Below are 27,978 nucleotides of genomic sequence, written 5' to 3' on the forward strand. Positions count from 1 at the left end.
TTTTGAGCAATAAAAATGGAGATTTTGGGTCAAAATGGTGATTTTTCGGGTTAGAAATGGGGATTTTGGGTTGAAATGGGGATTTTTGGGTAATAAAAATGCGGATTTTGGTTAAAAATGGTGATTTTTCACAATGGAAAATGGGGATTTGGGGTCTAAATGGGGATTTTTGGGTTGAAATGGGGATTTTTGGGTGATAAAAATGCGGATTTTGGTTAAAAATGGTGATTTTTGAGAGTGAGAAATGGGGATTTGGGGCAAAAATGGGGATTTTTGAGAATTAAAAATGGGGATTTTGGGGGCAAAAATGAAGATTTGGAGGGTTAAGAAATGGGGATTTTGGTTAAAAATGGCAATTTTTGACATTGGAAAATGAGGATTTTGGGGTCAAAATGGGGATTTTGGGGTTAAAAAATGGATATTTGGGGCAAAAATGGGGATTTTTGGGGGTGAAAAATGAGGATTTGGGGCAATTTGGGGCCGAAATGGGAATTTTGAGGATGAAAAATTGGGGTTTTTGGGTCAAAATGGGGATTTTTGAGAATGAAAAATGGGGATTTTGAGGGCAAAAATGAAGATTTGGAGGGTTAAGAAATGGGGATTTTGGTTAAAAATGGGGATTTTTGGAGTGAAAAATGAGGATTTGGGGCAATTTGGGGCAGAAATGGGAATTTTGAGGATAAAAAATGGAGATTTTGAGGGGAAAAATGAAGATTTGGAGGGTTAAGAAATGGGGATTTTGGTTAAAAATGGCAGTTTTTGACAATGGAAAATGGGGATTTTGGGGTCAAAATGGGGATTTTGGGGTTAAAAAAATGGATATTTGAGGGCAAAAATTGGGATTTTTGGGGTGAAAAATGAGGATTTGGGGCAATTTGGGGCCAAAATGGGAATTTTGCGGATGAAAAATGGGAATTTTTGGTAAAAAATGGGGATTTTGGGGGGTAAAAAATTGGGATTTTGGTTAAAAATGGGGATTTTTGACATTGGAAAATGGGGATTTGGGGGTAAAATTGGTGGTTTTGGGTCAAAATGGGGATTTTTGAGCAATAAAAATGGATATTTTGGGTCAAAATGGGGATTTTTCAGCAATAAAAATGGGGATTTTGGTTAAAAATGGTGATTTTGTGAATAAAAAATGGGGATTTTGAGAATGAAAAATGGGGATTTTTGAGGGCAAAAATGAAGATTTGGAGGGTTAAGAAATGGGGATTTTGGTTAAAAATGGCGATTTTTGACATTGGAAAAAGGGGATTTGGGGTCAAAATGGGGATTTTGGGGTTAAAAATGGATATTTGGGGCAAAAATGGGGATTTTTGGGGTGAAAAATGAGGATTTGGGGCAATTTGGGGCAAAAATGGGAATTTTGAGGATGAAAAATTGGGGTTTTTGGTAAAAAATGGGGATTTTGGGGGGTAAAAATGGGGATTTTGGGGTGAAAAATGAGGATTTGGGGCAATTTGGGGCCAAAATGGGAATTTTGAGGATGAAAAATTGGGGTTTTTGGGTCAAAATGGGGATTTTTGGGAATGAAAAATGGGGATTTTTGAGGGCAAAAATAAAGATTTGGAGGGTTAAGAAATGGGGATTTTAGTTAAAAATGGGGATTTTTGGGGTGAAAAATGAAGATTTGGGGCAATTTGGGGCCAAAATGGGAATTTTGAGGATGAAAAATGGAGATTTTTGATGGCAAAAATGAAGATTTGGAGGGTTAAGAAATGGGGATTTTGGTTAAAAATGGCAATTTTTGACATTGGAAAATGGGGATTTTGGGGTCAAAATGGGGATTTTGGGGTTAAAAATGGATATTTGGGGCAAAAATGGGGATTTTTGGGGTGAAAAAATGAGGATTTGGGGCAATTTGGGGCCAAAATGGGAATTTTGAGGATGAAAAATTGGGGTTTTTGGTTAAAAATGGGGATTTTTGAGAATGAAAAATGGGGATTTTGGGGGCAAAAATGAAGATTTGGAGGGTTAAGAAATGGGGATTTTGGTTAAAAATGGGGATTTTTGACATTGGAAAATGGGGATTTTGGGGTTAAAAATGGATATTTGGGGCAAAAATGGGGATTTTTGGGGTGAAAAAATGAGGATTTGGTGCAATTTGGGGCAGAAATGGGAATTTTGAGGATGAAAAATGGGAATTTTTGGTAAAAAATGGGGATTTTGGGGGGTAAAAAATTGGGATTTTGGTTAAAAATGGGGATTTTTGACATTGGAAAGTGGGGATTTGGGGTCAAAATGGCGACTTGAATTAAAAATGGTGATTTTTGAGAGTGAAAAATGGGAATTTTGGGTCAAAATGGCGATTTTTGAGCAATAAAAATGGGGATTTTGGGCAAAACTGGTAGGAAACGTCAATCAGCCCCAAAATTAGTGATTTTACCCCAAAATTGAGGCTCAAACCCCTAAAATTGACAGTTTTGAGCCCAAAAAATGATCGGAGGCAACAAAATGGTGAAAAAAAATGAAGAAAAAAGGGTAAAAATGGGGCTTTTTTTAACCAAAATCGCTCGGTTTCACCTTAAAAAAGAAACCAGGCCCCAAAAAGGGGCGGAGCTTAAATCCAAGATGGCGGACGGGGGAGGTCAAAGTCCAAAATGGCGGCCGGGTATTATGGGATGGAGGGGGATATTATGGGGTGGATGGGGGTATTATGGGATATATGGGGTATTATGGGATGGATGGGACCCCATAGACCCCATAGAGACCCATAGGGCCCCATAGAGACCCATAGGGACCCCATAGAGACCCATAGAGCCCTATAGAGCCCCATAGAGACCCCATAGAGACCCATTGAGACTCATAGAGACCCGATAGAACCCCATAAAGACCCCATAGAGCCCCATAGAACCCCTTTAAGACCCCATAGAGACCCATAGAGACCCCATAGAACCCCATAAAGACCCCATAGAGACCCATAGGGACGCATAGGGATCCATAGAGACCCCATAGAGCCCCATAAAGACCCCATAGACCCCATAGAGATCCATAGAGACCCATAGGGCCCCATAAAGACCCATTGAGACTCATAGAGACCCCATAGAAACCCCATAGAGACCCCATAGAACCCCATAAAGACCCCATAGAGACCCATAGGGACGCATAGGGACCCCATAAAGACCCCATAGGGACCCATAGAGACCCATAGAGACCCCATAGGACCCCATAGAGACCCCATAGAGCCCCATAAAGACCCCATAGAGACCCCATAGAGCCCCATAGAGACCCCATAGAACCCCATAAAGACCCCATAGAGCCCCATAGAGCCCCATAGAACCCCTTTAAGACCCCATAGACCCCATAGAGACCCATAGAGACTCATAGAGACCCCATAGAACCCCATAGAACCCCATAAAGACCCCATAGAGACCCATAGGGACGCATAGGGATCCATAGAGACCCCATAAAGACCCCATAGGGACCCATAGAGACCCATTGAGACCCCATAGAACCCCTTTAAGACCCCATAGAGCCCCATAGAGACCCATAGAGCCCGATAGAACCCCATAGAGAGCCCATAGGGATCCATAGAGACCCCATAGAGACCCATAAAGACCCCATAGACCCCATAGAGCCCCATTGAGACGCCATAGAACCCCATTGAGACCCCATAGAACCCCTTTAAGACCCCATAGACCCCATAAAACCCCATAGAACCCCATAGAGACCCCATAGAACCCCATAGAGACCCCATAGAACCCCTTTAAGACCCCATAGACCCCATAGAGCCCCATAGAGACTCATAGAGACCCCATAGAACCCCTTTAAGACCCATAGAAACCCCATAGAGACCCATAGAGACCCCATAGAACCCCATAAAGACCCCATAGAGACCCATAGGGACTCATAGGGATCCATAGAGACCCCATAGAGCCCCATAAAGACCCCATAGGGACCCATAGAGACCAATTGAGACCCCATAGAACCCCATTGAGACCCCATAGAACCCCTTTAAGACCCCATAGAGACCCATAGCCCCATAGAACCCCATAGAGCCCCCAAAAGACCCCATAGGGATCCATAGGGACCCATAGAACCCCATAAAGACCCCATAGAGACCCTATAGAGCCCCATAGAGACCCCATAGAGCCCCATAGCCCCCCATAGAGACCCCACAGTGCCCCATAGAGATCCATAGAGCCCTATAGAGACACATAGGGATCCATAGAGACCCATAGCTGCCCCATAGAGACCCATAGGGACCCATAGAGCCCCATAGAGACCCTATAGAGACCCCATAGGGACCCCATAGGGACCCCATAGGGACCCATAGAGCCCCACAGTGCCCCATAGAGACCCCATAGATACTCACAGTGCCCCATAGAGACCCCATAGATACCCATAGGGACTCCCTGCCATCCCATAATACCCCATAGTAACCCTCTGCCATGGGATGGATGGGGGGGTATTATGGGATGGATGGGGTTATAATGGGGTATTATGGGATGGCAAGGGGACCCTATGGGGCTGTATGGGGTCCCTATGGGCCTCTATGGGTCTCTATGGGCCTCTATGGGTCTCTGTGGGGTCACTATGGGTCTCTATGGGTCTCTATGGGTCTCTATGGGTCTCTATGGGTCTCTATGGGTCCCTATGGGTCTCTATGGGGTCTCTATGTGTCTCTATGGATCTCTATGGGGTCTCTATGGGGTCTCTATGGGTCCCTATGGGGCTCTATGGGTTTCTATGGGTCCCTGTGGGTCTCTATGGGCTCTCTATGGGGTCTCTATGGGGTCTCTATGGATCTCTATGGGTCCCTATGGGTCTCTATGGGGTCTCTATGGGTCTCTATGGGTCTCGATGGGTCCCTATGGGGCTCTATGGGTTTCTATGGGTCCCTGTGGGTCCCTATGGGTCCCTATGGGGTCTCTATGGGTCCCTATTGGGTCTCTATGGGCCTCTATGTGTCTCTATGGGGTCTCTATAGGGTTCTATGGGGTCTCTATGGGTCCCTATGGGTCCCTATGGGGCTCTGTGTGTCTCTATGGGTCTTTATGGGGTCTCTATGAGTCTCTATAGGGCTCTATGGGTCTCTATGGGGTCCCTATGGGTCACTATGGGGCTCTGTGTGGTCTTTATGGGGTGCCTATGGGGCTCTATAGGTCTCTATAGGGCTCTATGGATCTCTATGGGGTCTCTATGGGTATCTATAGGGCTCTATGAGTCTCTATGGAGTCTCTATGGGTCTCTATGGGATCTCTATGTGTCTCTATGGGTCCCTATGGGGTCTCTATGGGTCTCTATGTGTCCCTATGGGTCTCTATGGGTCCCTATGGGGTCTCTATAGGGCTCTATGGGGTCTCTATGGGTCTCTATGGGGTCTCTATAGGGCTCTATGGGTCTCTATGGGGTCTCTATGGGTCCCTATGGGGTCCCTATGGGCCTCTATGGGTCTCTATGGGCCTCTATGGGTCTCTATGTGTCTCTATGGTTCCCTATGGGTCTCTATGTGTCTCTATGGGGTCTCTATGGGTCCCTATGGGGTCTCTATGGGTCTCTATAGGGCTCTATGGGTCTCTATGGTTCCCTATGGGTCTCTATAGGGTCCCTATGGGGTCTCTATGTGTCTCTATGGGGTCTTTATGGGGTGTCTATGGGTCTCTATGGGTTTTGTGGGGTATTATGGCGTGTATGGTGGGGTATTATGGGATGGCAGGGGGTTATAATGGGATATTATGGGATGGCAGGGGGTTATAATGGGGTATTATGGGATGGAGGGGGGTTCTTAAGGGATGGTGGGGTCCTTTATGGGGTTTATTATGGGATGTAATGGGGTTTATGGCTGGGGATCATTATGGGATGTTCTAATGGGACCTTGTGCCCCACAGCGGCCCCATGGAGGAGGTTGTGGTGCTGACCCGAATCGTCCCGGGGGGACCCGAAAATGGAGCCCCCCATAAACCCAAACGGGGCCTGAGGGGGGAGGCCAAGGCACTGGGGGTGAGTGGGGGCCCTATGGGGATCTATGGGGCTCTATGTGTCCCTATGGGGTCTTTATGGGGTTCTATGGGGTCCCTATGTGTCCCTATGGGGTCCCTATGTGTCCCTATGTGTCCCTATGGGTCTCTATGTGTCCCTATGTGTCTCTATGTGTCCCTATGGGGTCTCTATGTGTCTCTATGGATCCCTATGTGTCCCTATGGGGTCCCTATGTATCCCTATGGGGTCTTTATGGGGTTCTATGGGGTCCCTATGGGGTCTCTATGGGGTCTTTATGGGGTCCCTATGTGTCCCTATGGGGTCTCTATGTGTCCCTATGTGTCCCTATGTGTCTCTATGGGGTCCCTATGTGTCCATATGGATCCCTATGGGGTCTCTATGTGTCCCTATGTGTCCCTATGTGTCCCTATGTGTCCCTATGGGGTCTCTATGTGTCCCTATGGGGTCCCTATGTGTCCCTATGGATCCCTATGGGGTCTTTATGGGGTTCTATGGGGTCTCTATGGGGTCCCTATGGGTCTCTATGGGTCTCTGTGGTGCTCTATGGGTCTCTATGGGGTCCCTATGGGTCTCTATGTGTCTCTATGTGTCTCTATGGGTCCCTATGGGGTCCCTATGTGTTTCTATGGGGTCTCTATGTGTCCCTATGGGGTCTCTATGGATCCCTATGGGGTCTCTATGGGGTCCCTATGGGTTTCTATGGGGTTCTGTGGGGTCTCTATGGGGTCCCTATGGGTCTCTATGGGTCTCTGTGGTGCTCTATGGGTCTCTATGGGGTCCCTATGTGTCCCTATGTGTCCCTATGGGGTCTCTATGGGGTCCCTATGTGTCCCTATGTCTCTCTATTTGTCTCTATGGGGTCTCTATGGGGTCCCTATGGGTCTCTATGTGTCCCTATGGGGTCTCTATGTGTCCTTATGTGTCCCTATGTGTCCCTATGGATCCCTATGGGGTCTTTATGGGGTTCTATGGGGTCTCTATGGGGTCCCTATGGGTCCCTATGGGTCTCTATGGGTCTCTGTGGTGCTCTATGGGTCTCTATGGGGTCTCTATGTGTCCCTATGGGGTCTCTATGGGGTCCCTATGTGTCCCTATGGGGTCTCTATGGGGTCCCTATGGGTCTCTATGGGTCCCTATGTGTCCCTATGGGGTCCCTATGGGTCCCTATGTGTCCCTATGGGGTCTCTATGGGGTCCCTATGTGTCCCTATGGGGTCTCTATGGGGTCCCTATGGGGTCTCTATGGGGTCCCTATGGGTCTCTATGGGTCCCTATGTGTCCCTATGGGGTCCCTATGGGTCCCTATGTGTCCCTATGGGGTCTCTATGGGTCTCTATGTGTCCCTATGGATTCCTATGGGGTCCTTATGGGGTTCTATGGGGTCTCTATGGGGTCTCTATGTCTCTCTATGTGTCCCTATGGGGTCCCTATGTGTCCCTATGGGGTCCCTATGGGGTCCCTATGTGTCCCTATGTGTCTCTATGTGTCCCTATGGGGTCTCTATGGGGTCCCTATGTGTCCCTATGGGGTCCCTATGTGTCCCTATGGGGTCTCTATGTGTCCCTATGTCTCTCTATGGGGTCTCTATGGGGTTCTGTGGGGTCCCTATGTGTCCCTATGTGTCTCTATGGGTCTCTATGGGGTCTCTATGGGGTCCCTATGTGTCTCTATGGGGTCTCTATGTGTCCCTATGGGTCCCTATGGGTCCCTATGTGTCCCTATATGTCCCTATATGTCCCTATGTGTCCCTATGGGGTCCCTATGAGTCCCTATGGATCCCTATGGGGTCCCTATGGGGTCTCTATGTGTCCCTATGTGTCTCTATGAGGTCCCTATGGGTCTCTATGGGTCTCTGTGGTGCTCTATGTGTCCCTATGGGGTCCCTATGTGTCCCTATGTCTCTCTATGGGGTCTCTATGGGGTCTCTATGGGTCTCTGTGGTGCTCTATGGGTCTCTATGGGGTCTCTATGGGGTTTCTATGTGTCCCTATGTGTCCCTATGTGTCTCTATGTGTCCCTATGTGTCCCTATGGGGTCTATGTGTCCCGATGTGTCTCTATGTGTCCCTATGGGGTCTATGTGTCCCTATGTGTCCCTATGTCTCTCTGTGGGGTCTCTATGGGTCTCTATGTGTCCCTATGTGTCCCTATGGGGTTCTATGGGGTCCCTATGTGTCCCTATGGGGTCTATGTGTCCCGATGGGTCCCTATGTGTCCCTATGGGGTCCCTATGTCTCTCTATGGGGTCTCTATGTGTCCCTATGTGTCCCTATGTGTCCCTATGGAGTCTATGTGTCTCTATGGGGTTCTATGGGGTCCCTATGTGTCCCTATGGGGTCTCTATGAGGTCTATGGGGTCCCTATGGGGTCGATGTGTCCCTATGTCTCTCTATGGGGTCTCTACGTGTCCCTATGGATCCCTATGGGATCTCTATGGGGTTCTATGGGGTCTCTATGGGGTATCTATAGTGTCCCTATGGATCCCTATGTGTCTCTATGGGTCCCTATGTGTCCCTATGGGGTCCCTATGGGGTCCCTATGTGTCCCTATGGATCCCTATGGGGTCTTTATGGGATTCTATGGGGTCTCTATGGGGTCTCTATGGGTCTCTATGGGTCTCTGTGGTGCTCTATGGGGTCTCTATGGGGTCTCTATATGTCCCTATGTGTCCCTATGGGGTCCCTATGTGTCCCTATGTGTCCCTATGGGCTTCTATGGGGTCTCTATGGTGTCTCTATGGGGTCCCTATGTCTCTCTATGGGGTCCCTATGTGTCCCTATGTGTCTCTATGTGTCCCTGTGGGGTCCCTATGGGTCTCTATGTGTCCCTATGGGGTCCCTATGGGGTCCCTATGTGTCTCTATGTGTCCCTATGGGGTCCCTATGGGGTCTCTATGTGTCTTTATGGGGTCCCTATGTGTCCCTATGGGGTCTCTATGTGTCCCTATGTGTCCCTATGGATCCCTATGGGGTCCCTATGGGGTCCTTATGGGGTCGCTATGGGGTCTCTATGTGTCCCTATGGGGTCCCTATGTGTCCCTATGGGTCTCTATGTGTCCCTATGTATCCCTATGGGGTCTCTATGGGGTCTCTATGGGGTCTCTATGGGTCTCTATGTGTCCCTATGTGTCTCTATGGGGTCCCTATGTGTCCCTATGGATCCCTATGGGGTCTCTATGGGGTCTATGGGGTCCCTATGTGTCTCTATGGGGTCTCTATGGGGTCCCTATGTGTCCCTATGTATCCCTATGTGTCCCTATGGGGTCCCTATGTGTCTCTATGGATCCCTATATGTCCCTATGGGTCTCTATGGGGTCTCTATGGATCCCTAGATGTCCCTATGTGTCTCTATGGGGTTCTGTGGGTCCCTATGTCTCTCTATGTGTCCCTATGTGTCCCTATGTGTCCCTATGGAGTCTATGTGTCCCTATGGGGTCTCTATGGGGTCCCTATGAGTCCCTATGGATCCCTATGGGGTCCCTATGTGTCCCTATGTATCCCTATGTGTCCCTATGGGGTCTCTATGTGTCTCTATGGGGTCTCTATGTGTCTCTATGTGTCCCTATGGGGTTCTATGGGGTCCCTATGGGTCTCTATGGGGTCTCTATGTGTCCCTATGGGGTCCCTATGTCTCTCTATGGGGTCTCTATGTGTCCCTATGGGGTCTCTATGGGGTCCCTGTGGGGTCCCTATGGGTCCCTATGTGTCCCTATGGATCCCTATGTGTCTCTATGGGATTCTGTGGGGTCTCTATGGGGTCCCTATGGGTCCCTATGGGTCTCTGTGGTGCTCTATGGGTCCCTATGGGGTCTCTATGTGTCTCTACGGGTCCCTATGTGTCCCTATGTGTCCCTATGGGGTCTCTATGGGGTCTCTATGTCTCTCTATGGGGTCTCTATGTCTCTCTATGTGTCCCTATGGGGTCTATGTGTCCCTATGGGGTCTCTATTGGTCCCTATGTGTCCCTATGGGGTCTCTATGGGTCCCTATGTGTCCCTATGGGGTCCCTATGTCTCTCTATGGGGTCCCTATGGGGTCCCTATGTGGTCCCTATGTCTCTCTATGGGGTCTCTACGTGTCCCTATGGATCCCTATGGGGTCTTTATGGGGTTCTATGGGGTCTCTATGGGGTCCCTATGGGGTCTCTATGTGTCCCTATGGTGTCTCTATGTGTCCCTATGTGCCCCTATGGGTCTCTATGGGGTTCTATGGGGTCTCTATGGGGTCCCTATGGGTCTCTATGGGGTCTCTATGTGTCCCTATGGGGTCTATGGGGTCCCTATGTGTCCCTATGGATCCCTATGGGTCTCTATGTGTCCCTATGGGTCTCTATGGGGTCTCTATGGGGTCTCTATGGGTCCCTATGTGCCCCTATGGATCCCTATGTGGTCTTTATGGGGTTCTATGGGGTCTCTATGGGGTCCCTATGTGTCCCTATGTATCCCTATGGGGTCTCTATGGGGTTTTATGGGGTCTCTATGGGGTCCCTATGGGTCTCTATGGGTCCCTATGTGTCCCTATGGGGTCTCTATGGGGTCTCTATGTATCCCTATGGGGTCTTTCTGGGGTTCTATGGGGTCTCTATGGGGTCTCTATGGGTCTCTGTGGTGCTCTGTGGGTCTCTATGGGGTCCCTATGTGTCCCTATGTGTCCCTATGTGTCTCTATGTGTCCCTATGGGTCCCTATGGGGTTCCTATGTGTCCCTATGTCTCTCTATGTGTCTCTATGGGGTCCCTATGTGTCCCTATGTGTCCCTATGTCTCTCTATGGGGTATCTATAGTGTCCCTATGGGTCTCTATGGGGTCTCTATGGATCCCTATGTGTCTCTATGGGGTTCTATGGGGTCTATGGGGTCTTTGGGGTCTCTATGTGTCCCTATGGGGTCCCTATGTGTCCCTATGGGGTCCCTATGTGTCCCTATGGGGTCCCTATGTCTCTCTATGGGTCTCTATGGATCCCTATGTGTCCCTATGTGTCCCTATGTGTCCCTATGTGTCCCTATGGGGTCCCTATGTGTCCCTATGGATCCCTATGGGGTCTTTATGGGGTTCTATGGGGTCCCTATGGGTCTCTATGGGGTCCCTATGTGTCCCTATGGATCCCTATGGGGTCTTTATGGGGTTCTGTGGGGTCTCTGTGGGGTCCCTATGTGTCCCTATGGGGTCTCTATGGGTCTCTATGGGTCCCTATGTGTCCCTATGTATCCCTATGGGGTCTTTATGGGGTCCCTATGGGGTCTCTATGGGGTCTCTATGGATCCCTATGGGGTCTCTATGGGGTCTATGGGGTCCCTATGTGTCCCTATGTGTCCCTATGGGTCCCTATGGGTCCCTGTGTTTCCCTATGGGGTCTCTATGGATCCCTATGTGTCCCTATGGGTCCCTATGGGTCCCTATGTGTCCCTATGGGGTCTCTATGGGTCTCTATGTGTCCCTATGGGGTCTCTATGGGGTCCCTATGTGTCCCTATGGGGTTCTATGGGGTCTCTATGTGTCCCTATGGGTCCCTATGTGTCTCTATGGGTCTCTACGTGTCCCTATGGATCCCTATGTGTCCCTATGGGGTCTATGGGGTCTCTATGGATCCCTATGTGTCCCTATGGGGTTCTATGTGTCCCTATGGGGTTCTATGGGGTCTCTATGTGTCCCTATGTGTCCCTATGTGTCCCTATGTGTCCCTATGGGGTTCTATGGGTCCCTATATGTCCCTATGTGTCCCTATGTCTCTCTATGGGGTCTCTACGTGTCTCTATGTGTCCCTATGTGTCCCTATGGGGTTCTATGGGGTCCCTATGTGTCCCTATGGGGTCTCTATGTGTCCCTATGGGGTCCCTATGGGTCTGTGCCCCCCAGGTGACGCAGCTGGTGCTGGGTGCCCTTCAATCCTCTTTGGGGTCGGCCCTGTTGGCGGCCCTACAGGAACCACTGAGCGCCCAACTCGGGGTCCCTGTGGGCTCCGGGCTGCTGGTAACTATGGGGCGGATATGGGGCATATAGGGTGGTTATGGGGTATATGGGGTGGCTATGGGGCGGCTATGGGGTGGGTATGGGGTGGGTATGGGGTATATGGGGTGGGTATGGGGTGGTTATGGGGTGGATATGGGGTATATGGGGTGGGTATGGGGTGGATATGGGGTGGGTATGGGGTGGCTATGGGGTGGCTATGGGGTGGATATGGGGTATATGGGGTAGTTATGGGGTATATGGGGTGGGTATGGGGCGGGTATGGGGTGGGTATGGGGTATATGGGGTGCGTATGGGGTGTCTATGGGGTATCTATGGGGTGGCTATGGGGTGGATATGGGGTATATGGGGTGGTTATGGGGTGGATATGGGGTATATGGGGTGGATATGGGGTATATGGGGTGGGTATGGGGTATATGGGGTGGTTATGGGGTGGTTATGGGGTATATGGGGTGGGTATGGGGGGGTTATGGGGGGGTTATGGGGTATATGGGGTGGTTATGGGGTATATGGGGTGGTTATGGGGTATATGGGGCGGTTATGGGGTATATGGGGCGGTTATGGGGTGGTTATGGGGTATATGGGGTGGTTATGGGGTGGTTATGGGGCGGTTATGGGGCATATGGGATGGTTATGGGGTGGCTATGGGGTATATGGGGTGGCTATGGGGTATATGGGGTGGTTATGGGGTATATGGGGCGGTTATGGGGTATATGGGGCGGTTATGGGGTATATGGGGTGGTTATGGGGCATATGGGGTGGTTATGGGGCGGTTATGGGGCATATGGGATGGTTATGGGGTGGCTATGGGGTATATGGGGTGGCTATGGGGTATATGGGGTGGGTATGGGGTGGGTATGGGGTGGGTATGGGGCGGCTATGGGGCGGGTATGGGGTGGCTATGGGGCACCTATAGGGCATATGGGGTGGCTATGGGGTGGATATGGGGTATATGGGGTGGATATGGGGTATATGGGGTGGATATGGGGTATATGGGGTGGCTATGGGGTATATGGGGTGGTTATGGGGCGTATGGGGTGGTTATGGGGCGTATGGGGTGGTTATGGGGGGGTTATGGGGCACATGGGGTGGTTATGGGGCATATAGGGTGGTTATGGGGTATATGGGGTGGCTATGGGGTGGTTATGGGGTGGGTATGGGGTGGATATGGGGCAGATATGGGGTATATGGGGTGGCTATGGGGTATATGGGGTGGATATGGGGTGGGTATGGGGTGGTTATGGGGTATATGGGGTGGTTATGGGGTAGTTATGGGGTGGTTATGGGGTATATGGGGTGGTTATGGGGTAGTTATGGGGTGGCTATGGGGTATATGGGGTGGGTATGGGGTATATGGGGTGGTAATGGGGTGGTTATGGGGTGGTTATGGGGTATATGGGGTGGTTATGGGGCGGTTATGGGGTGGATGTGGGGTGGGTATGGGGTGGTTATGGGGTGGGTATGGGGTGGGTATGGGGTGGTTATGGGGTATATGGGGTGGTTATGGGGTATATGGGGTGGGTATGGGGTATATGGGGTGGTTATGGGGTGGGTATGGGGTTATGGGGTGGTTATGGGGGGGTTATGGGGTATATGTGGTGGCTATGGGGTTATGGGGTGGATATGGGGTGGGTATGGGGTATATGGGGCATATGGGGTGGTTATGGGGTATATGGGGGGGATATGGGGTGGTTATGGGGCACTTATGGGACACTTATAGGGCGGTTATGGGGTATATGGGGTGGCTATGGGGTATATGGGGTGGGTATGGGGTGAATATGGGGTATATGGGGTGGTTATGGGGGGGTTATGGGGTATATGGGGTGGTTATGGGGTGGATATGGGGGGGTTATGGGGTATATGGGGTGGTTATGGGGTGGATATGGGGGGGTTATGGGGTATATGGGGTGGTTATGGGGTGGATATGGGGTGGTTATGGGATGGTTATGGGGTGGGTATGGGGTGGTTATGGGGTATATGGGGTGGTTATGGGGCGGTTATGGGGTACATGGGGTGGTTATGGGGTATATGGGGGGGTTATGGGGTGGCTATGGGATGGTTATGGGGTGGATATGGGGTGGCTATGGGGTATATGGGGTGGTTATGGGGTGGTTATGGGGCACATTGGGCACTTATGGGGTGGTTATGTGGTATATGGGGTGGTTATGGGGTGGGTATGGGGTATATGGGGTGGGTATGGGGTGGATATGGGGGGGTTATGGGGTGGGTATGGGGTCGATATGGGGTGGTTATGGGGCGGGTATGGGGTGGGTATGGGCTGGGTATGGGGTCGATATGGGGTGGTTATGGGGTGGGTATGGGGTGGCTATGGGGTGGGTATGGGGTGGGTATGGGGCGGTTATGGGGTATATGGGGTGGTTATGGGGTGGTTATGGGGTATATGGGGTATATGGGGTGGTTATGGGGTGGATATGGAGTGGTTATGGGGTGGTTATGGGGTATATGGGGTGGCTATGGGGTGGATATGGGGTATATGGGGTGGCTATGGGGTGGGTATGGGGGGCTTATGGGGGGGTTATGGGGCATATGGGGTATATGGGGTGGTTATGGGGTGGTTATGGGGTATATGGGGTGATTATGGGGTATATGGGGTGGATATGGGATGGTTATGGGGCAGTTATGGGGCACATTGGGCACTTATGGGGCATATAGGGTGGTTATGGGGTATATGGGGTGGCTATGGGGTGGTTATGGGGTGGGTATGGGGTGGGTATGGGGGGGTTATGGGGCATATGGGGTGGTTATGGGGTATATGGGGTGGCTATGGGGTGGTTATGGGGTGGGTATGGGGTGGGTATGGGGGGGTTATGGGGCATATGGGGTGGTTATGGGGAGGTTATTTGGCACTTATGGGGTATATGGGGTGGTTATGGGGCACATGGGGTGGTTATGGGGCACATTGGGCACTTATGGGGTGGTTATGGGGTATATGGGGTGGTTATGGGGCGGGTATGGGGTGGGTATGGGGTATATGGGGTGGATATGGGGTGGGTATGGGGTATATGGGGTGGTTATGGGGTATATGGGGTGGTTATGGGGTATATGGGGTGGTTATGGGGCATATGGGGTGGATATGGGGTGGTTATGGGGTGGATATGGGGTGGTTATGGGGTATATGGGGTGGTTATGGGGCGGTTATGGGGTATATGGGGTGGTTATGGGGCGGTTATGGGGTATATGGGGTGGTTATGGGGGGGTTATGGGGCACATTGGGCACTTATGGGGCTCTTATGGGGTGGTTATGGGGTATATGGGGTGGTTATGGGGTATATGGGGTGATTATGGGGTATATGGGGTGGATATGGGATGGTTATGGGGCAGTTATGGGGCACATTGGGCACTTATGGGGCACTTCTGGGCGGTTATGGGGTATATGGGGTGGGTATGGGGTGGTTATGGGGTGGGTATGGGGTGGGTATGGGGTGGTTATGGGGCACATGGGGTGGTTATGGGGTATATGGGGTAGTTATGGGGCGGTTATGGGGTATATGGGGTGGATATGGGGTGGATATGGGGCAGATATGGGGTATATGGGGTGGTTACGGGGTATATGGGGTAGTTATGGGTTGGTTATGGGGTATATGGGGTGGGTATGGGGTATATGGGGTGGTTATGGGGTGGGTATGGGGTATATGGGGTGGCTATGGGGCGGGTATGGGGTGGATATGGGGGGGTTATGGGGTGGTTATGGGGTATATGGGGTGGGTATGGGGTGGATATGGGGTGGCTATGGGGTATATGGGGTGGGTATGGGGTATATGGGGTGGTAATGGGGTGGTTATGGGGTGGTTATGGGGTATATGGGGTGGCTATGGGGTGGTTATGGGGTATATGGGGCGGTTATGGGGTGGGTATGGGCTGGTTATGGGGGGGTTATGGGGTGGTTATGGGGCACTTATGGGACACTTATGGGGCGCTTATGGGGTATATGGGGTGGATATGGGGTGGATATGGGGAAGATATGGGGTATATGGGGTGGTTATTGGGTATATGGGGTGGTTATGGGGTGGATATGGGGTATATGGGGTGGGTATGGGGTGAATATGGGGTATATGGGGGGGTTATGGGGTATATGGGGTGGTTATGGGGTATATGGGGTGGTTATGGGGTATATGGGGCGGTTATGGGGTATATGGGGCGGTTATGGGGTGGTTATGGGGTATATGGGGTGGTTATGGGGTGGTTATGGGGCGGTTATGGGGCATATGGGATGGTTATGGGGTGGCTATGGGGTATATGGGGTGGCTATGGGGTATATGGGGTGGTTATGGGGTATATGGGGCGGTTATGGGGTATATGGGGCGGTTATGGGGTATATGGGGTGGTTATGGGGCATATGGGGTGGTTATGGGGCGGTTATGGGGCATATGGGATGGTTATGGGGTGGCTATGGGGTATATGGGGTGGCTATGGGGTATATGGGGTGGGTATGGGGTGGGTATGGGGTGGGTATGGGGCGGCTATGGGGCGGGTATGGGGTGGCTATGGGGCACCTATAGGGCATATGGGGTGGCTATGGGGTGGATATGGGGTATATGGGGTGGATATGGGGTATATGGGGTGGATATGGGGTATATGGGGTGGCTATGGGGTATATGGGGTGGTTATGGGGCGTATGGGGTGGTTATGGGGCGTATGGGGTGGTTATGGGGGGGTTATGGGGCACATGGGGTGGTTATGGGGCATATAGGGTGGTTATGGGGTATATGGGGTGGCTATGGGGTGGTTATGGGGTGGGTATGGGGTGGATATGGGGCAGATATGGGGTATATGGGGTGGCTATGGGGTATATGGGGTGGATATGGGGTGGGTATGGGGTGGTTATGGGGTATATGGGGTGGTTATGGGGTAGTTATGGGGTGGTTATGGGGTATATGGGGTGGTTATGGGGTAGTTATGGGGTGGCTATGGGGTATATGGGGTGGGTATGGGGTATATGGGGTGGTAATGGGGTGGTTATGGGGTGGTTATGGGGTATATGGGGTGGTTATGGGGCGGTTATGGGGTGGATGTGGGGTGGGTATGGGGTGGTTATGGGGTGGGTATGGGGTGGGTATGGGGTGGTTATGGGGTATATGGGGTGGTTATGGGGTATATGGGGTGGGTATGGGGTATATGGGGTGGTTATGGGGTGGGTATGGGGTTATGGGGTGGTTATGGGGGGGTTATGGGGTATATGTGGTGGCTATGGGGTTATGGGGTGGATATGGGGTGGGTATGGGGTATATGGGGCATATGGGGTGGTTATGGGGTATATGGGGGGGATATGGGGTGGTTATGGGGCACTTATGGGACACTTATAGGGCGGTTATGGGGTATATGGGGTGGCTATGGGGTATATGGGGTGGGTATGGGGTGAATATGGGGTATATGGGGTGGTTATGGGGGGGTTATGGGGTATATGGGGTGGTTATGGGGTGGATATGGGGGGGTTATGGGGTATATGGGGTGGTTATGGGGTGGATATGGGGGGGTTATGGGGTATATGGGGTGGTTATGGGGTGGATATGGGGTGGTTATGGGATGGTTATGGGGTGGGTATGGGGTGGTTATGGGGTATATGGGGTGGTTATGGGGCGGTTATGGGGTACATGGGGTGGTTATGGGGTATATGGGGGGGTTATGGGGTGGCTATGGGATGGTTATGGGGTGGATATGGGGTGGCTATGGGGTATATGGGGTGGTTATGGGGTGGTTATGGGGCACATTGGGCACTTATGGGGTGGTTATGTGGTATATGGGGTGGTTATGGGGTGGGTATGGGGTATATGGGGTGGGTATGGGGTGGATATGGGGGGGTTATGGGGTGGGTATGGGGTCGATATGGGGTGGTTATGGGGCGGGTATGGGGTGGGTATGGGCTGGGTATGGGGTCGATATGGGGTGGTTATGGGGTGGGTATGGGGTGGCTATGGGGTGGGTATGGGGTGGGTATGGGGCGGTTATGGGGTATATGGGGTGGTTATGGGGTGGTTATGGGGTATATGGGGTATATGGGGTGGTTATGGGGTGGATATGGAGTGGTTATGGGGTGGTTATGGGGTATATGGGGTGGCTATGGGGTGGATATGGGGTATATGGGGTGGCTATGGGGTGGGTATGGGGGGCTTATGGGGGGGTTATGGGGCATATGGGGTATATGGGGTGGTTATGGGGTGGTTATGGGGTATATGGGGTGATTATGGGGTATATGGGGTGGATATGGGATGGTTATGGGGCAGTTATGGGGCACATTGGGCACTTATGGGGCATATAGGGTGGTTATGGGGTATATGGGGTGGCTATGGGGTGGTTATGGGGTGGGTATGGGGTGGGTATGGGGGGGTTATGGGGCATATGGGGTGGTTATGGGGTATATGGGGTGGCTATGGGGTGGTTATGGGGTGGGTATGGGGTGGGTATGGGGGGGTTATGGGGCATATGGGGTGGTTATGGGGAGGTTATTTGGCACTTATGGGGTATATGGGGTGGTTATGGGGCACATGGGGTGGTTATGGGGCACATTGGGCACTTATGGGGTGGTTATGGGGTATATGGGGTGGTTATGGGGCGGGTATGGGGTGGGTATGGGGTATATGGGGTGGATATGGGGTGGGTATGGGGTATATGGGGTGGTTATGGGGTATATGGGGTGGTTATGGGGTATATGGGGTGGTTATGGGGCATATGGGGTGGATATGGGGTGGTTATGGGGTGGATATGGGGTGGTTATGGGGTATATGGGGTGGTTATGGGGCGGTTATGGGGTATATGGGGTGGTTATGGGGCGGTTATGGGGTATATGGGGTGGTTATGGGGGGGTTATGGGGCACATTGGGCACTTATGGGGCTCTTATGGGGTGGTTATGGGGTATATGGGGTGGTTATGGGGTATATGGGGTGATTATGGGGTATATGGGGTGGATATGGGATGGTTATGGGGCAGTTATGGGGCACATTGGGCACTTATGGGGCACTTCTGGGCGGTTATGGGGTATATGGGGTGGGTATGGGGTGGTTATGGGGTGGGTATGGGGTGGGTATGGGGTGGTTATGGGGCACATGGGGTGGTTATGGGGTATATGGGGTAGTTATGGGGCGGTTATGGGGTATATGGGGTGGATATGGGGTGGATATGGGGCAGATATGGGGTATATGGGGTGGTTACGGGGTATATGGGGTAGTTATGGGTTGGTTATGGGGTATATGGGGTGGGTATGGGGTATATGGGGTGGTTATGGGGTGGGTATGGGGTATATGGGGTGGCTATGGGGCGGGTATGGGGTGGATATGGGGGGGTTATGGGGTGGTTATGGGGTATATGGGGTGGGTATGGGGTGGATATGGGGTGGCTATGGGGTATATGGGGTGGGTATGGGGTATATGGGGTGGTAATGGGGTGGTTATGGGGTGGTTATGGGGTATATGGGGTGGCTATGGGGTGGTTATGGGGTATATGGGGCGGTTATGGGGTGGGTATGGGCTGGTTATGGGGGGGTTATGGGGTGGTTATGGGGCACTTATGGGACACTTATGGGGCGCTTATGGGGTATATGGGGTGGATATGGGGTGGATATGGGGAAGATATGGGGTATATGGGGTGGTTATTGGGTATATGGGGTGGTTATGGGGTGGATATGGGGTATATGGGGTGGGTATGGGGTGAATATGGGGTATATGGGGGGGTTATGGGGTATATGGGGTGGTTATGGGGTATATGGGGTGGTTATGGGGTATATGGGGCGGTTATGGGGTATATGGGGCGGTTATGGGGTGGTTATGGGGTATATGGGGTGGTTATGGGGTGGTTATGGGGCGGTTATGGGGCATATGGGATGGTTATGGGGTGGCTATGGGGTATATGGGGTGGCTATGGGGTATATGGGGTGGTTATGGGGTATATGGGGCGGTTATGGGGTATATGGGGCGGTTATGGGGTATATGGGGTGGTTATGGGGCATATGGGGTGGTTATGGGGCGGTTATGGGGCATATGGGATGGTTATGGGGTGGCTATGGGGTATATGGGGTGGCTATGGGGTATATGGGGTGGGTATGGGGTGGGTATGGGGTGGGTATGGGGCGGCTATGGGGCGGGTATGGGGTGGCTATGGGGCACCTATAGGGCATATGGGGTGGCTATGGGGTGGATATGGGGTATATGGGGTGGATATGGGGTATATGGGGTGGATATGGGGTATATGGGGTGGCTATGGGGTATATGGGGTGGTTATGGGGCGTATGGGGTGGTTATGGGGCGTATGGGGTGGTTATGGGGGGGTTATGGGGCACATGGGGTGGTTATGGGGCATATAGGGTGGTTATGGGGTATATGGGGTGGCTATGGGGTGGTTATGGGGTGGGTATGGGGTGGATATGGGGCAGATATGGGGTATATGGGGTGGCTATGGGGTATATGGGGTGGATATGGGGTGGGTATGGGGTGGTTATGGGGTATATGGGGTGGTTATGGGGTAGTTATGGGGTGGTTATGGGGTATATGGGGTGGTTATGGGGTAGTTATGGGGTGGCTATGGGGTATATGGGGTGGGTATGGGGTATATGGGGTGGTAATGGGGTGGTTATGGGGTGGTTATGGGGTATATGGGGTGGTTATGGGGCGGTTATGGGGTGGATGTGGGGTGGGTATGGGGTGGTTATGGGGTGGGTATGGGGTGGGTATGGGGTGGTTATGGGGTATATGGGGTGGGTATGGGGTATATGGGGTGGTTATGGGGTGGGTATGGGGTTATGGGGTGGTTATGGGGGGGTTATGGGGTATATGTGGTGGCTATGGGGTTATGGGGTGGATATGGGGTGGGTATGGGGTATATGGGGCATATGGGGTGGTTATGGGGTATATGGGGGGGATATGGGGTGGTTATGGGGCACTTATGGGACACTTATAGGGCGGTTATGGGGTATATGGGGTGGCTATGGGGTATATGGGGTGGGTATGGGGTGAATATGGGGTATATGGGGTGGTTATGGGGGGGTTATGGGGTATATGGGGTGGTTATGGGGTGGATATGGGGGGGTTATGGGGTATATGGGGTGGTTATGGGGTGGATATGGGGGGGTTATGGGGTATATGGGGTGGTTATGGGGTGGATATGGGGTGGTTATGGGATGGTTATGGGGTGGGTATGGGGTGGTTATGGGGTATATGGGGTGGTTATGGGGCGGTTATGGGGTACATGGGGTGGTTATGGGGTATATGGGGGGGTTATGGGGTGGCTATGGGATGGTTATGGGGTGGATATGGGGTGGCTATGGGGTATATGGGGTGGTTATGGGGTGGTTATGGGGCACATTGGGCACTTATGGGGTGGTTATGTGGTATATGGGGTGGTTATGGGGTGGGTATGGGGTATATGGGGTGGGTATGGGGTGGATATGGGGGGGTTATGGGGTGGGTATGGGGTCGATATGGGGTGGTTATGGGGCGGGTATGGGGTGGGTATGGGCTGGGTATGGGGTCGATATGGGGTGGTTATGGGGTGGGTATGGGGTGGCTATGGGGTGGGTATGGGGTGGGTATGGGGCGGTTATGGGGTATATGGGGTGGTTATGGGGTGGTTATGGGGTATATGGGGTATATGGGGTGGTTATGGGGTGGATATGGAGTGGTTATGGGGTGGTTATGGGGTATATGGGGTGGCTATGGGGTGGATATGGGGTATATGGGGTGGCTATGGGGTGGGTATGGGGGGCTTATGGGGGGGTTATGGGGCATATGGGGTATATGGGGTGGTTATGGGGTGGTTATGGGGTATATGGGGTGATTATGGGGTATATGGGGTGGATATGGGATGGTTATGGGGCAGTTATGGGGCACATTGGGCACTTATGGGGCATATAGGGTGGTTATGGGGTATATGGGGTGGCTATGGGGTGGTTATGGGGTGGGTATGGGGTGGGTATGGGGGGGTTATGGGGCATATGGGGTGGTTATGGGGTATATGGGGTGGCTATGGGGTGGTTATGGGGTGGGTATGGGGTGGGTATGGGGGGGTTATGGGGCATATGGGGTGGTTATGGGGAGGTTATTTGGCACTTATGGGGTATATGGGGTGGTTATGGGGCACATGGGGTGGTTATGGGGCACATTGGGCACTTATGGGGTGGTTATGGGGTATATGGGGTGGTTATGGGGCGGGTATGGGGTGGGTATGGGGTATATGGGGTGGATATGGGGTGGGTATGGGGTATATGGGGTGGTTATGGGGTATATGGGGTGGTTATGGGGTATATGGGGTGGTTATGGGGCATATGGGGTGGATATGGGGTGGTTATGGGGTGGATATGGGGTGGTTATGGGGTATATGGGGTGGTTATGGGGCGGTTATGGGGTATATGGGGTGGTTATGGGGCGGTTATGGGGTATATGGGGTGGTTATGGGGGGGTTATGGGGCACATTGGGCACTTATGGGGCTCTTATGGGGTGGTTATGGGGTATATGGGGTGGTTATGGGGTATATGGGGTGATTATGGGGTATATGGGGTGGATATGGGATGGTTATGGGGCAGTTATGGGGCACATTGGGCACTTATGGGGCACTTCTGGGCGGTTATGGGGTATATGGGGTGGGTATGGGGTGGTTATGGGGTGGGTATGGGGTGGGTATGGGGTGGTTATGGGGCACATGGGGTGGTTATGGGGTATATGGGGTAGTTATGGGGCGGTTATGGGGTATATGGGGTGGATATGGGGTGGATATGGGGCAGATATGGGGTATATGGGGTGGTTACGGGGTATATGGGGTAGTTATGGGTTGGTTATGGGGTATATGGGGTGGGTATGGGGTATATGGGGTGGTTATGGGGTGGGTATGGGGTATATGGGGTGGCTATGGGGCGGGTATGGGGTGGATATGGGGGGGTTATGGGGTGGTTATGGGGTATATGGGGTGGATATGGGGTGGGTATGGGGTGGTTATGGGGTATATGGGGCGGGTATGGGGTATATGGGGTGGATATGGGGTGGATATGGGGCAGATATGGGGTATATGGGGTGGTTATGGGGTATATGGGGTGGGTATGGGGTGGGTATGGGGGGGTTATGGGGTGGATATGGGGTGGATATGGGGGGGTTATGGGGTGGTTATGGGGCATATGGGGTGGTTATGGGGCACTTATGGGGCGGTTATGGGGCATATGGGTTGGTTATAAGGTGGTTATGGGGTATATGGGGTGGTTATGTGGTGGTTATGGGGAGGTTATGGGGCACTTATGGGGTATATGGGGTGGTTATGGGGTGGTTATGGGGGGGTTATGGGGTGGTTATGGGGTATATGGGGTGGTTATGGGGTATATGGGGCATATGGGGTGGTTATGGGGTAGTTATGGGGTGGCTATGGGGTGGTTATGGGGTGGTTATGGGGCACCTATGGGGCATATGGGGTGGTTATGGGGTCTATGGGGTCTATGGGGTATCTATGGGGTCTATGGGGTCGCTATGGGGTCTCTATGGGGTGTCTATGGGGTCGCTATGGGGTCGCTATGGGGTCTATGGGGTCTATGGGGTCTATGGGGTGTCTATGGGGTCGCTATGGGGTCTATGGGGTGGCTATGGGGTGTCTATGGGGTATCTATGGGGTCTATGGGGTCGCTATGGGGTCTATGGGGTGTCTATGGGGTGGTTATGGGGTCGCTATGGGGTGTGACCCCACAGGTGATGGTGACGGGGGCGGTGCTGGTGGCTGCGGCTGAGAAGGACGTTGTGGGGCTGGTGAGTGGAATATAGGGGGCTATAGGGTGCTATAGGGTGCTATAGGGTGCTATAGGGTGCTATAGGGGGCCATAGGGTCCCATAGGGTGCTATAGGGTCCCATAGGGTGCTATAGGGGGCTATAGGGTGCTATATGGGGCCATAGGGTGCTATAGGGTGCTATAGGGGGCTATAGGGTGCTATGGGGTCCCATAGTGTGCTATAGGGGGCTATAGGGTGTCATAGGGTGCTATAGGGTCCCATAGGGTGCTATGGGGGGCTATAGGGGGCTATAGGGTCCCATAGGGTGCTATGGGGGGCTATAGGGTGCTATGGGGTCCCATAGGGTGCTATGGGGGGCTATAGGGTGCTATGGGGTCCCATAGGGTGCTATGGGGGGCTATAGGGGGCTATAGGGTCCCATAGGGTGCTATAGGGTGCCATAGGGTGCTGTGGGGTGCTATAGGGGGCTATAGGGTGCTATAGGGTCCCATAGGGTGCTATGGGGTGCCATAGGGGGCTATAGGGGGCTATAGGGTGCCATACGGTGCTATAGGGTCCCATAGGGTGCTATGGGGGGCTATAGGGTGCTCTAGGGTCCCATAGGGTGCTATAGGGTTCCATAGGGGGCTATAGGGTGCTATAGGGTGCTATAGGGTGCTATAGGGGGCTATAGGGTGCTATGGGGTCCCATAGGGGGCTATAGGGTGCCATAGGGGGCTATAGGGTGCCATAGGGTGCTATAGGGTGCCATAGGGTGCTGTGGGGTGCTATAGGGGGCTATAGGGTGCTATAGGGTGCTATACAGGACTATAGGGTGTCATAGGGTGCTATAGGGGGCTATAGGTGCCATAGGGTGCTATATGGGGCTATAGGGTGCTATAGGGTGCCATAGGGTTCCATAGGGTGCCTATAGGATACCATAGGGTTCCATAGGGTGCCATAGGGTTCCATAGGATACCATAGGGTTCCATAGGGTGCCCATAGGATACCATAGGGTGCCATAGGGTGCCCATAGGGTGCCATAGGGTTCCATAGGGTGCCCATAGGATACCATAGGGTGCCATAGGGTGCCCATAGGATACCATAGGGTGTCATAGGGTGCCCATAGGATACCATAGGGTGCCCATACGATACCATAGGATACCATAGGGTCCCATAGGGTCCCATAGGATTCCATAGGATATTATAGGGTTCCATAGGGTGCCCATAGGATACCATAGGGTGCCATAGGGTGCCCATAGGATTCCATAGGATATTATAGGGTTCCATAGGGTGCCCATAGGATACCATAGGGTGCCATAGGGTGCCCATAGGATACCATAGGGTTCCATAGGGTCCCATAGGATTCCATAGGATACTATAGGATACCATAGGGTTCCATAGGGTGCCCATAGGATACCATAGGGTTCCATAGGGTGCCCATAGGATACCATAGGATACCATAGGGTGCCATAGGGTGCCCATACGATACCATAGGATATCATAGGGTCCCATAGGGTTCCATAGGGTGCCATAGGATACCATAGGGTGCCCATAGGGTGCCCATAGGATACCATAGGGTTCCATAGGGTGCCCATACGATACCATAGGATATCATAGGGTCCCATAGGGTTCCATAGGGTGCCCGTAGGGTTCCATAGGGTGCCCATAGGATACCATAGGGTGCCATAGGGTGCCCATAGGATACCATAGGGTTGCATAGGATACCATAGGGTGCCCATAGGATGCCATAGGATAACATAGGGTGCCATAGGGTGCCCATAGGATACCATAGGGTGTCATAGGGTGCCCATAGGATACCATAGGGTGCCCATACGATACCATAGGATATCATAGGGTCCCATAGGGTTCCATAGGGTGCCATAGGATACCATTGGGTGCCATAGGATACCATTGGGTGCCATAGGCTTCCATAGGGTGCCCATAGGGTGCCATAGGGTTCCATAGGGTGCCCATAGGGTGCCCATAGGGTGCCCATAGGATACCATAGGGTGCCCATCGGATACCATAGGGTTACATTGGGTGCCTATAGGGTGCCCATCGGATACCATAGGGTTACATTGGGTGCCTATAGGGTGCCCATAGGATACCATAGGGTTTCATAGGGTTCCATTGGGTGCTTATAGGGTGGCAATAGGATACCATAGGGGGCCATAGGGTGCCATAGGGTGCTATAGGGCGCCCATAGGATACCATAGGGTACCATAGTATTCCATAGGGTGCCATAGGGTTCCATTGGGTGCCATAGGCTTCCATAGGGTACCATAGGGTTCCATAGGGTGCCCATAGGATACCACTGGGTGCCCATAGGATACCATAGGGTCCCATAGGATACCATAGGATACTATAGGGTCCCATAGGATACCATAGGGTCCCATAGGATACCATAGGGTGCCATAGGATACCATAGGATACCATAGGGTGCCATAGGGTGCCCATAGGGTGCCATAGGGTGCCCATAGGATACCATAGTATTCCATAGGGTTCCATATGTTCCCATTGATTCCATAGGCTCGTGCCTCGCTGGCGCTGTCGGTGCTGAGTGCTGTGGTGTCCACGCTGGCGCTGGTTCTCTATGGGGTGCTGCTGCCCCACGGCTGCGTGCGGTGCTGGACCATGGCGCCCTATATGCAGGTATGGGGCTCTATGGGGCTCTATGGGTGTCTATGGGTCTCTATGGGGTCTCTATGGATCTCTATGGGGTCTCTATGGGTCTCTATGGGGTCTCTATGGGGCTCTATGGGGTGCTGCTGCCCCACGGCTGCGTGCGCTGCTGGACCATGGCACCCTATATGCAGGTATGGGGCTCTATGGGGCTCTATGGGTCCCTATGGGTCTCTATGGGTCTCTATGGGGTCTCTATGGGGCTCTATGGGGTGTCTATGGGTCTCTATGGGTCTCTATAGGGCTCTGTGGGTCTCTATGGGGCTCTATGGGTCTCTATGGGTCTTTATGGGGTCTCTATGGGTCTCTATGGGGTCTCTATGGGTCTCTTTGGGGCTCTATGGGTCTCTATGGGTTTCTATGGGTCTCTATGGGGTGCTGCTGCCCCATGGCTGCGTGCGGTGCTGGACCATGGCGCCCTATATGCAGATATGGGGGCTCTATGGGGCTCTATGGGGCTCTATGGGTCTATATGGGTCTTTATGGACCCCTATGGGTCTCTATGGGGTCTCTATGGGCCTCTATGGGTCTCTATGGGGTCTCTATGGGGCTCTATGGGTCTCTATGGGTCTTTATGGGGTCTCTATCGGGCTCTATGGGTCTCTATGGGGCTCTATGGGTCTCTATGGGTCTTTATGGGGTCTCTATGGGTCTCTATGGGGCTCTATGGGTCCCTATGGGTCTCTATGGGGTCCCTATGGGTCTCTATTGGTCTCTATGGGGTCTCTATTGGTCCCTATGGGTCTCTATGGGTCTCTATGGGTCTCTATGGGGTCTCTATGGGGCTCTATTGGCTCTATGGGGGCTCTATGGGGCTCTATAGGGTGTCTATGGGGCTCTATGGGGTGTCTATGGGGTCTCTATGGGTCTCTATGGGTCTATATGGGTCTTTATGGACCCCTATGGGGTCTCTATGGGTCTCTATGGGTCTCTATGTGTCTCTATGTGGTCCCTATGGGTCCCTATGGGTCTCTATGTGTCTCTATGGGGTCCCTATGGGTCCCTATGGATCCCTATGGGGCTCCCCGTTGTTGGGGGCGTGGCCTAACGCTGACGTCATCAGGGGGCGGTGCTTGGCGCTCAAGCTCTTCTCTCATTGGCTACCGCCACGGAGGTGGGGCTGGCGGTGGGCGGGGCCGTAGCAGCCGGAAGAGCCCTGGTGGGGCGGGGCCAAGCGGTGAGCGACCAATGGGGAGCGGGGATTTGGAGTGGGGGGCGGGACTATGCAAATATAACGGACAATGAGGGGCGGGGCTAAGGGAGGGAGGTGGAATGCTATTGGTCGGGGGGCGGGGCTATGCAAATTTGATAATGGGGGGGGCGGGGCTTCGTGAGAGGAGCGTTTCTATTGGTCGGTGGGCGTGGCTATTGGCTTGGGGCGTGGCTAATAAATGGGGGCGGGGCTAAGGGAGAGCAGCGTTCCTATTGGCTGGAAGGTGACAATGGGGGCGGGGCTTTGTGAAGCGGGGATGGCGATTGGTGGGTTGTTGTATGACGTCATTGACCCCGCCCCCTCCTTCGCAGCCATTGGTCCTTTACCAGACGGCCCCGCCCCTCCCCGTGGCCACGCCCACTGAAGGGGCGGGGCTTGACGTGGCTCCGCCCACAGGCAGTGAGTGACCAATAAATGAACCAATCAGCGCTGGCCACGCCTCCGCCTGTTGTCCAATGGGGATGGAGGGGGGGCGGGGCTGGG

The 27,978-nt window shown here is 52.7% G+C and overlaps 2 protein-coding genes across 13 annotated transcripts in view; both read left to right on the forward strand.

Moving 5' to 3' along the window:
* The window catches only part of PSENEN (presenilin enhancer, gamma-secretase subunit), a 71,553-nt gene that overhangs the window by 25,287 nt on the left and 18,288 nt on the right, over positions 1-27,978 (forward strand). The gene's annotated exons all lie outside the window — the stretch shown is intronic.
* Positions 2,556-27,927, forward strand: LOC146751934 (uncharacterized). Its single transcript, XM_085533420.1, has 7 exons — positions 2,556-2,611; positions 5,832-5,943; positions 11,795-11,908; positions 23,580-23,636; positions 26,130-26,252; positions 27,346-27,459; positions 27,807-27,927. The coding sequence occupies exons 1-7, from the start codon at positions 2,601-2,603 to the stop codon at positions 27,900-27,902; spliced, it is 627 nt and encodes a 208-aa protein (XP_085389546.1). The 5' UTR covers positions 2,556-2,600; the 3' UTR covers positions 27,903-27,927.

Source organism: Coturnix japonica, unplaced genomic scaffold, assembly GCF_054131305.1.
Source record: "Coturnix japonica strain WE unplaced genomic scaffold, WE-NBRP24 Scf060, whole genome shotgun sequence".
Lineage (NCBI taxonomy): Eukaryota > Metazoa > Chordata > Aves > Galliformes > Phasianidae > Coturnix > Coturnix japonica.